Source organism: Phaseolus vulgaris, chromosome 5 (genome assembly GCF_000499845.2).
Source record: "Phaseolus vulgaris cultivar G19833 chromosome 5, P. vulgaris v2.0, whole genome shotgun sequence".
Taxonomy (NCBI): domain Eukaryota; kingdom Viridiplantae; phylum Streptophyta; class Magnoliopsida; order Fabales; family Fabaceae; genus Phaseolus; species Phaseolus vulgaris.
The window spans coordinates 20,862,689-20,874,800 of NC_023755.2; the positions used below are offsets into that span (position 1 = coordinate 20,862,689).

General features: G+C 31.2%; 1 protein-coding gene across 1 annotated transcript; it reads right to left on the minus strand.

Annotated features, from left to right (window-relative positions):
* Window positions 1-6,688: 6,688 nt before the first annotated feature.
* LOC137834449 (protein GRIM REAPER) lies at window positions 6,689-7,650 on the minus strand. Its single transcript, XM_068642500.1, has one exon. The coding sequence runs from the start codon at window positions 7,607-7,609 to the stop codon at window positions 7,028-7,030; it is 582 nt and encodes a 193-aa protein (XP_068498601.1). The 5' UTR covers window positions 7,610-7,650; the 3' UTR covers window positions 6,689-7,027.
* Window positions 7,651-12,112: the final 4,462 nt, after the last annotated feature.

The window sequence follows — 12,112 nt, forward strand, 5'->3', positions numbered from 1 at the left end:
TGGCTGTAGTTGTTTCGTTCTCAACAATGGAAAGGAAAACTTGGGGAAGTTTGATGAGAAAGCGGATCTTGGCATCTTCATAGGGTATTCTCTCACAAGTCATGCATATAGAATCTACAATAAGAGGTTGATGACTGTAGAAGAATCAGTTCACGTTGTCTTTGATGAGGTAGATCACAGAAACATCCAAATCCCGAAGACCAGAGCTAAAGAGGATGAACAGAGCATCAGTTTGGAGAAGCTGTAAATCTGTGCAGAAAAACAACCGGTTGATTCGCAAAAACAACCGATTGAAATTCTGCAACAGAGTGAGTTGCCCAAAGAATGGAGGATTCCTAGAGATCTGTAAGTGGAAAACATCATAGGGCATATAAAGGAAGGTGTCTCCACACGTAGCTCCATCTCAAACTTCTGCAGGCACACAACTTTCGTCTCACAAATTGAACCAAAGTCAATTGATGAAGCTCTCAAGGATGAGAAGTGGGTTGAAGCTATGCATGAAGAATTGAATCAGTTTGCAAGGAATGAGGTATGATTTCTTATCCCTAGAACAGATGAGATGAACATTATAGGTTCGAAGTGGGTATTCAGAAACAAGTTAGATGAAGATGGTGTGATCACATGGAACAAAGCAAGGCTAGTTGTCAAAGGCTACAATCAAGAGGATGGCATTGATTATGGTGAAACCTTTGCCCCTGTTGCTAGGTTGGAGGTTGTAAGGCTGCTGCTGGCTTTTGCTTGTATGAGTGGTTTCAAACTCTTCCAAATGGATGTCAAGAGTGCTTTCTTGAATGGCTACATCAATGAGGAAGTGTATATGGATCAACCACCGCATTTTGAAGATCATAAGCATCCCAACCATGTCTTCAAGTTGAAGAAAGCTTTGTATGGACTGAAGCAAGTTCCAAGGCAGTGGTATGAGAGGCTTAGCAACTTTCTGCTATCACATGGTTATGAAAGGGGAATGGTGGACAAGACTCTCTTCATCAAAAAGTCAAATTCAGAAATAATTCTTGTACAAATCTATGTTGATGACATCATCTTTGGTGCTACACAAGATAGGTTGTGTGAAGAATTTGTGGCTGCAATGAAAGGTGAAATTGAAATGTCTATGATGGGAGAATTGTCTTTCTTTCTTGGATTGCAGGTTAAGCAAACAAAGGATGAGATCTTTCTATGTCAATCAAAGTATTGCAAGGAGATTCTCAAGAAATTTGAAATGGAAAGCTGCAAAGAAGCAAGCACTCCAATGCCATCAAGCTGCTATATGGATGCTGATTCTGCTGGAAAGAGTGTAGATCAAACCAAATACAGAGGATTGATTGGCTCTTTGCTATATCTAATAGCTAGTAGGTCGGACATCATGTTTGTCGTGTGCCTTTGTGCTAGATATCAAGCAAATCCTAAAGAGTCACACTTCAAAGATCAAAAAGAATTATGAAATATCTAAAAGGAACATCAACTGTTGGGTTATGGTATCCTTCTCACTCTCCAATTCATTTAATTGGTTATTCAGATTCTGACTTTGCAGGTTGCAAGCTAGATAGGAAGAGCACAAGTGGCACTTGCCACCTTCTTGGCTCAAGCCTAATCTCATGGCATAGCAAAAAGCAAGCATGTGTTGCTCTCTCTACTGCTGAGGCTGAGTATATCGTTGCTGGAAGCTGCTGTGCACAGATTCTATGGCTCAAACAACAGCTTGCAGACTTTGGATTAAAGATCAGCAAAGTCCCCTTGATGTGTGATAACACAAGTGCCATCAATCTTACCAAAAATCAAATTCAGCACTCAAAGACCAAACATATTGAGATAAGACATCATTTCATCAGGGATCATGTAAACAATGGGAACTGTGAAGTGAAGTTTGTGGAGACCAAACTGCAACTAGCTGACATCTTCACGAAACCACTACCAAAAGAGAGGTTTTTCTTCCTAAGAAATGAGTTAGGTATTCTTAATCTTAATAATCTCTCCTAAATCTGTGTCGTTATTGTTAAAGTCTATTTGTGAAGACAAATATGGGGAGAATTAATTGGTCTTGTGTATCCTTATCTAAAACTGTTTAATTCTGTTAAAACTCTATGATATAAAACTGTTTTCTGCTGCTGCTGATAAAAACAACCGATTGTTTCGAGTAAACAACCGATTGTTTATCAGGTTTTATGTTTTAAGTATGTGAAAAACTGACCTGCTACTGTAAGAAGCATTGTATGGTAGATATGCTATTTTTGCAGGTACTGCTTCAGATTCAATCAAGTCAAACACAAGCACCAGGGATTTGTCTTCATCAAATAGGGGGAGATTGTTGAACCAAGTGGTGTTCAATCTTTGAAGAATCCAAAACCCTTTGAAGGATGTTGAAGGGTTGTGCTTGCTGTTGCTGAGTTGTCTTAGATAGGTTTTGGGGTAGTTTGAGTTTTGTAATTCACCCTTGATCGAATCCAAAGCATGGGCATTCTCAATCTTTTAGAAGAAAAGTGTTTTTCAAACTAAGTGAAAAACAACCGATTGTTTTGTCGAAACAACCGATTGTTTTATACTTACGTGTTTTTAGAAAAGATTGAAAACTGTTTTTCAAATGGTTGAGCTGTTAAAACCAAAACAACTGATTGATTCGAGGAAACAACTGATTGTTTGTTTTGGTACCATAACAGAAAAATGGTTTTTACTTTGACTGAGCTTTAAATGTTTTAACTGATTATGCTCCAGTCTTTAATGCTTTGACCAATGTTTTAAATGCAATGAATAAGTTTATTAAGATTTGATAACAAACAATATCTTTGAATATATTTAGAAAAACATATTTGAGTAATAACAAGTTTTTAAGTTTTTCAAAGAGTTGAGATTGCTTAGAGATTGAGATTGATCAAAGTGTGTGAGATAGGATTTCTGCTTGTATTGATTTCAGATTTGCTTCTGTAACAAGTGTAATCCTTGTATTTTGTTGAACAAGTATCTTTGTGTGTTTGTTGAGAAGTGTTGTGTGTTCTTGAGGGGATCAAGATCAGCATTCTTAGTGTTGGTGTGTTGGCCAAGAGAAGTGTGTCTTGAGGGGATCAAGGTCACTTTCTTGGTTGTGGTGTAAGTGATCTAGGTTTGATTGCTTAGTGGAATTCCTCAGTGGTTTCTGAGAAGACTGGACGTAGCTCTGGGTTTAGAGTGAACCAGTATAAACATCTGTGTGCATTCTCTCTATCCTTAAACTCTTTAAATTCAATTTTGATATTTGTAAACTGGTATAAACAACCGATTGTTTCTACGAAACAACCGATTGTTTTGCTGGTGCTGTGCTTTTAGCTTTGTGTTTTGAAAAACTGATTTCTTTATCAAGATATTCTCGAAGAAATTTCATTCAAGACTTAAAAGTTTTTGAAATCCCTCTTTAAACCATTCACCCCCCTCTAGTTTAAAGTCATATATTCTAACATAGACATGTTGACTTAGCTAGAGAAATTTGAAGTGATTCAACTCTAGATGTACTTAATATACATAATATAATTATTTTATGATAATGTTGATGAATATTTCTTATCTGAGAAAGATTTTAGAGGTATTGAAGATCATGATGGTGATGATGGGTGTGGATATGATGTCATTTGATATTTTAGTTATTTAATTGTTATCACTTTAAAAACTTATTGTTTGTAATTGTATGAATTTTTTATTTAGTGTAGTTTGAACTTATATGGTAATCATGCACTACTAAAATATAAATTGTTTTAGTATTGTGAAATTAACATTTTACTATTTTACTTAATTATAATTTTGAAGTTTGATTTAATATTTTATTTGTTAACATTATATTTATTTATCATATGAAATAAACTCTTGTAAATCCATTTGTAACATTTGTAACTAGATTCTCAAATTTGATAATTTTGACAAATGTTATTACAAAAAAAAAAACCAAATATATAGAATCTATATTAACAATAAAAAAAGTTATAAACAAAATAGTTTATTTTAAAAGAATTCAGAAACTATAAGTGCATATATTATTTTTAGGTCGGAAAAAAAAAACAATAACAAAGTTGACCTAATAAAGAAGAAATATCATAAATAAATGAAGTTTACATTAGATGTTAGGATTTTTTTGGGTAGTCATTGGTTGGCGGCTAGGGTTTTGTTCTCCTACATTGGTGCTCCTCTTTTAAGTGGCTAGGGTTGTTTTTCTCCTTAGTGTTGTGATATGGGGACAGATTCTTCCGGTTTTCATATTCCATAGGGGTGTCACAAGGATCAAGGTTGTTGCTCACAAGCCAAGTTATCTTATGTGACTCAAGCACAAAAGAAGACTTTTGCAAAAGCCTTGAATAAAGCATGTCATATCCCTTTTTCACAATTGTTCAGATTGATGAAGATGTGTATCTCACATATCTTGAAGATTGTAAAAATCACCTTCATGGAAGAATAGTATTATCCAAAGGTAACAAACCTCTTAATCATATGGATGTGTGCAAGAAGTTGGATCTTGCCTGAAATCTATAGGATCTTGGGAAGTTATTTCTTTGGGAAAAGGGTTCTATGAATTTTTTTTCCTTCCCTTGAAGACATGAGAAGAGTCCTAGCAATGGGGTCTTGGAATCTAAATATGGGTATCTTAAGAGTCTTTGTTTGAACTAAAGACTTTGAGTCATCTTCCACTAAATTCACCAAAGCTCAATGTTGGGTAAGATCCATGGTCTTCCTATGGAATATTGGCAACCAAAATCAATTTTCTCTATAGCAAGAGGGATTCGTACTTCTCTTTCTCTTGATGACTACCATGAATAAATCTAGAAGTTTTTTACTAGAGTGTTGGTTGATATTGATATGTTATCTACTTTGCCTAATCAAATTTTGGTGGAAAGCTTAGTTTTTCTTTTATTGTAGATATTGAATTTGAGAAGTTTCCTCCATTTGTTCTTCACGCAAAATGATAGAGCATGATATTTCTAAATGCAAACGACATCCTGTTAACCTCAATAACACAATCAAATTGCCTATTATTTTGTTCAAACCTGTTGTTTTACAATACAAACATGTAACTATCCAGGTCTAAAAACCTAATGATGTCCCTCATAAAGAAAATTGCGGTAGAGGTACATATATATGATGTACCTATTCGTAATGCAGAAGTGGTAGAAGTTGAGGGAGTTGTTATTGATCTTGATACCCTTGTTCAAGTTGTTGTTCGCTAGGTGGAGAGTGGATCTCTTGTTGGTCAAAATTTTAAGAAATATGTTGAAGATATAGAGGTTGGTTCAGGATCTCATGATGATATTTGTGTTGATATGCCATCTTTGAAAGATGTCCATGAATCAGATGATTTGCTACAAAAAAGAACTTCTTGCCTCCTAAAAATCCAGTCTTTTAGAAGGATTATCTCATCTTAAATTTGCAACTAATACAACAAGTCCTAAATTAGTTGTTGCCAAACAGGTTACTTATAAATTTGTTTCTCAAGATTTAGTCTTGCAAAATTGTTTTGAATCTCTTTCAGGTGAGATGAATAAGAGACTCAAGAGTCATGTCTGACCATCTTGCTAGCAGATACAATTGAATCTACTTCAGCGGGTATTTTCTTAGAAGAATCCAATTTGGTCTCTTAATTCTAGACTGAAAAGATGGAAAAGGAAAAACCATTAAGTGGAGACGATGAATTAGTTCAAACCTCCAGAAGACGGAGACGTCCTATTGAAGTTGGAGTGAAAGTCAATAAGATGACCTCCAAAAGAGGTTAACCCAAGAAAAAGTAATGATAGTGATGTGCAACAATATCATAGGATTTTATTACTGCAATTGAATGCAAATGAGGGTCCATCTGAACGAATTTTCGAGATTCAATCATTCATCTTTGTTGTCTTTTTGGGAGTTATGCATTAGAGAAGGTTCTCATGTTTTCCTTTTTATCTTTTTTTTTGTTTTTTTTTTTTTGGTTTAGTCTCTCGATGTAGTTGTTTAGGCTATTCTTGAAAGTTTCTTTACTTTTTTGTTTTTATTTCACATGAGTTTGGTCTAGTCCTCATTTTTATGTTTTCTTCTTTTTAATTTTATATTAATAAAGATAATAAATAATAAAAAATGAACAAATTAATGTGTTTAAGATAAATTTTTATTATAAGAATGTAAACTCAAAAAAATTTATTAAACCTAGAAAAAATCATTAAATAAAAAAAATAATTTTAAAGACTAAAAATAATTTGTTAATAAATAGTGACTAAAATAAATATTATTTTATAAATTAAAAAACTATAAATATCTAAAATAATATCTATTATTAATAAAAAAATTATAAACTAAATTTTAAATTGATATCTAACCTTAACTATCAAAATTTTAACTACTAGTAACTAATTATTTTGATTTCTAAAATTAATTTTTATTTAATAATTTTCTTTTTATAAAAATTAATAATATTAAAGTTTCAATTTTTCTTCCTACCATCTAATCATCCGAAAGATTCTAAATTTTCTTATTTAAATAGAGTGAAATTATACTTATAATCACTCCTTTATTCTGAAAGGAATTTTTAATTTGATTATAGACATAAGACACCTAATTGGTTTCATTTACATTATATTAATTACATTTAATTGACATGCAAATTTATTCTACATGAACATATGCAACTATAATAAAAGACAACCATTTGTTATTAATTTAAATAGAGGAACAACGATAAAAAATTTATAAAAAAAAAACAGGATAAACCAAACACATAAAATCAATCACTTAACAAAATTAAAATGTGTACATTAAATATGATACTATGTAAGAATTAAATCCAATGTCTTATTCCTTATCAATGTGCTAAAAATGTGATTAAAAAAACTGCAATGCGATTTCAAATGCTGGGCAGACACTCCCTAACACAAATTTATTATTGATTAAAAGTCACAAATTTTGGTGTGTTCTTCATGTGTTTAACCAATAATAAAGCATGTTTTTGAAGATGTGTCTTGTTAGCACTTTTCATCTTTTTGTATCTCAAACACTACATAGTATATGGATCACAAAACCCCTAACCTCTTTCAATAACTTGCTTTCATGCATACCCACAAACTCCACTCCCACATGAATCACCAGGTGAACACTTCTTGTTGCACTTGCCACAGTGACTAGCATTGGACAAAACATTGGTACAAACTCCATCACAGCATCTTTGTCCTAGCTTGCACTTGTTGCCACACACCTTGCAGTTGTTCTTGTCACTAAGAACATTGCGACAATGCTTCTTGCAGCAGAAAAGTAGGTCCCTCCCCTTGTTTGCTCGAACCCCATTGCAGATGTTATTAGTCTCAAGATTACACTGTCTTCCTTTCTTTATTATGGTGGCCAAGAATCTGCTTCTTGGTCCCAGATGGGGTATTCGGGTGTCAAGAACATACTCTTCTTCCTCCTCTTCGTTTATGTCCTCATGATCTTCATCTACATCAGTTGAAGAAGCAAAGTGAGAATCATGCAGGGTGGAAAAAATTAGCAGAATGAGAACTGTTGTGAGCTTTAGGATTGCGTTGGCCATAGTGAAGAATATGAGTTTAGGTTGATAGTTGCTATAACTAGAGCTTGTGATGATTATGGGAATATCTTTGCAATTTAAACTTTGGTTTCTCGTGAAATACTCCATGATCTTAGGGGACGAAAACTTGTTGCTTGTAATTGCAAGGTTGAATGAGAGAAAGATTCATCTAAATTCTCGTTTGGAGCATAATTGATGTGCAAGCATGATCCTGCTGTTTAATTAATCTAAAATAATGGAACAAGTTAACCTGTTTTGCTGATGTTTCAAGAAAGCTTCAAAAGTTAAAGACAAAAAAGTGAAGATGCAAAATTAAGTGTAGGTGTAGGAGTATCAGATTTTAATTAGTGTTAAACACAATTTAGATATATATACATTGTTACCTTGTATAATTAGGATTTTTCAGATGAATATTTAACCTTAATTTGTTATAATTTCTTTTAATACTACTACTATATATACAATAATACAATACAGCAGCATGTCATAATCTTTTTTTTTTTTCAATTTTAATGGGAATCATATTTTTCAAGAATTTATGTTTCAAAGAAGTTATAACTTCTAGAAACATTATAAACGTGTGTTTAATTTATTAAAAAGATTATTTGAAACATTAACATGCGTATGGCTTTAAGGCCTTTTCACTTTTTATTTGAATTTTAGATTTTTCATCCCTTTTTTATGAGAACATTGTATTCAAAAACGCACTAAACATTTAATATATATTAGATAAAAAAAATAAAACCTTCTCAATCATGAGAAAAAGAATCACTTCTTTATTTTGAACAAGAAGTTTGAAACAAACCTAATAGGATACTACTACTATAATTAAAATTTAAAGAAACATGAAGAAAAATATTAGACAATAGAATAGTTTATACCTACTATTAGGGATGAAGAAGTGGAACCCATATTAGTACAAATATTTATTTGTAAAATTTATGATCTTAAGGTTATACTTTTTTAATAGTATATTTAAATATTTTTTGACACATTTGAGTAATTTAATAGTAAAATTTTAATTTTTTTTACTATTTGGTCTAAATTGAAAAAAATGTTATTATAAACAATGATAAAAGTAGAAAGAAAAAAAAAACATTTTATATTTTTGCACCATATGATTATTTTATGTGTGGGATACATATCGTGATCAACTTCTTTTTATATTTTTTAAGTTTTTAGTTATCTATTCTACATTATCTCTATTTTCTTATAAATTATAATATTACACACATATACATACACATATATATATATATATTACTATAAATATGTTTTATTGGTCTTTGAATCAAAGAAATAAATGGTCTTATTTTTCATATGGGATGTGTTATATCCTAATTGGTACAATGAAAACAAATAGTAAATTATTTTGTTAAAAAATTATAAAATTTTGATTTTATATATAGTGGAGATGTCTTTGAAAAAATTATCCGAAATTAAATTGTAGTTTATAACAAATACCTTTGATGAGATATCGTATCTAAACACAAAATATGATTAAATATTGACAAAAACATTATTAATACATAAATAAATATTTGAAAAGTGAGATATACCAATAAACATACAAAAATCATATGTTAAATCTTATCCTAATAGTAACATGAAGTCTTGATCATATTAAATAAATATTTACTACATATGTTCATCTTCTTTTCATTGAAGATATTAGGAAAATACTACAGTAAACTTACATATTTTAATAATTACTTGTTAATTATATGAGGAATTCTATGGAGCTGAATATGAGTAATTTATTTTATTTTTAGTTTTGCTAAAAGGGGTTTTATAATACCTACTTATTTGTGATCTCTACCTACTATGGTTGACAATGAGATGTAACATAGTTGCATGTGTAGAGGATCCTCTTTTCCGGCGATAAGTGCGTGGAGGCCATTGCTGCTTATACAATTGTCAACCATCAACATCATAGTTAAACTTTCTTCAAATGAATCAGGACCGTTGAAAAGGTTGAATCTGTGAAAACTATAGCAAACATAGAGTTGACCTTGACTTTACTTTCATCTTCTGGGTTGTTGCATTGCCCTTATTAGTTGTGTTGAGTGTTGATTCTTCAAACTTTTCAAAACCATGGACTTGCAAAAGGGAATTTAGCAAATTGCCCTTAATTATGTTACCATAACATTGGTTATCTCAATTAATTAAATTATTATAGCTTGATTAATAGTTTATCAGTTTATCATGGTGACATCATTATTACCAAACACAATGTAATAGATGAAAAAATAAGGTGAGAACATTTTTGTAAGCAGAGTGTTGTAATAACCTTTTTTTTTTTTTTCTTATAAATCTTCTGATGTTGGTATACAAATTTGCTCTTTCACTTTCTAATCCTTCCAACTTTTTCTACAAAAGACTTTTAAAAATATATTCTAAAAGGGCAATGTGGTATTACACTAAGATTAGACGGTGTAGTTTTTTTTCAATTTTTCACATTTCTTTAACTCACTAAAATATTATATATTCCTTTTCACTTATTAAATTACTCAAAATGTTTCTCTCTTAAGTTAAATGAGTGTTTCAAATTGTCCACCACAAACTCTTTAACTTAACACCTTCCTCTATAATCCAAGGCCATTTCCTTTATTTTCCTTTTGTTTGTGAATATTGTTTCAGCTTTTGTGAGCTGGGATTGTTGGGTGTATTTTTCTCGATTATGTACTCCATTTGAAAAAGTTCATGTACTAGTGTTAATGTTATTTCAAAAGTTAAATGTACAAATTTGTAATTGTAATTATGGTGTGTAGTTTCTTTTCAAACTCTAGGAAAGATCTAGATTCCTAGATCTAGATGTTAAATGTTTGAAATTAGATATTTTTCCATATTATTTTAAAAATATACGTTATTTTAATTTAATTTTGAAACCAAGATTTTGAAAAAACATTAATATCAAAATATTAGATATGGAAAATATTAATAATGTAAGATTTTATAATATTATTGTACAGTCGACAAAATTGAGTTCTTATTGGACCTTTTGAGATATCGGACTCTCGACTTTTCGATCCAATAGATATCATAAGAATTATTAATGATTGATTAAATTTAATCACCCCTTGAAATCATGATTAAGGGTACGTGGGTCTACATGGGTCTAGCTTAGTTGAAGAGTAAAGCAAAAACTATAAAGAGGTAAACACCCTTACGGCAAAAGATAATAAACAATTGACTTTAACATATAGTCTTGATATAAAATTTAATCTCACTTGAGTGTCAGGGTATAATTGTAGTTATTTTTTCAAGGACTCGAAGACCGTGAGACCAAAAAGGCTGAAGACGTGAGACCCATAGACGACAACCTAGAAGACTGATAAGTGTCATATTTTAGTAATATTTCATATTAAAATACAGGTACTTATGGATATTTACTAAAAAAATAACTATAATTTAACCCTTAATTTATGAATTTAAACATGTTTCCATATTTTGTGATTATAATATAAATAAGAACGATTTATTCTCACATTTGTGTTAATTTCATAATTATAGGGGAAAATGAAGATGAAAGGGCTAAAGGAGAATATACAAAATAAAAAAGGGAAAATTGCACTCCAACATTCACCCAAACTCGCCTAAGCCAAAAGCCTTCCAGAGAAACTCGCCCAAGCGAGCTCAATCTCGCCCAAGCGAGACCACCCCAAAGTGGTTTGGCTTTTTCTCGTCCAACTCGCCCAAACGAGCCCAATCACACCCAGAAGAGAAGTCACCTAACCTAAGCCCAACTAGGTTAAATATGAGTCATGAGGCACAACCCTAAAGATCATGGGGAGAATAGGAGGTGATAGAAAATCCTAGAGAAGGCAATCTTCAAGAAAAAGCATCCTACATCTTCTTTTCTTGCTTTCCATGCTTGTAATGTCCAACATGAATGGCTAATTCTACCATTTGGATTGGAAGTAATTTGTTCAAACTCTTATGTATTCAGGTGATATTTAAATATAATATTATGTTCTTGATTGATGATTGGTATTGTCATTTTATTCGTAAGGCTTGTTTACCGTGATTTTGATCCTTAGATTTGATTGAAAAGTACTTCTAAGTTTCTGACCTAAATGATAATGCTTAACATATTTGAATGTTAGGAATAGATTTGAAATGTTAATTTCTATCAACTCTAATCATAAGGATAAGGAGTTTTTATAAATATGCGAGGAATCGATATTTAGGAGACTCTCTTAATAAGTTTATATGTTAGAAATCGATAAAAATGAATTTTATATGGGCATCAACATCAACCAAATGACAAAATATTATTATCTTTTTCAAAATAAAAAAAGTGAGAAGGATGAAACTCAATCCCAATTTTCCCAATTGAATCAACAACTCTTTGCTTTATTTACGATTCTAGCAATCATACACAACAAACATCCTGCAAACTTTTTCTTATTGTTTTCTATTTAGTGAATCTTATACTTGATAATTCAATTGTTCCTTGTGGGTTCGATATCCGTCCTTAGGAAAAAATTATTACTTATGACAGTACACTTGCAATAAAATAGTTATCAAAGACCTCGTGTAAGGGATAATCGGTCTTGTAAGAACAATTACTATATAAATTATTGGTTTAATGACCTTTTTGGTCTCTAT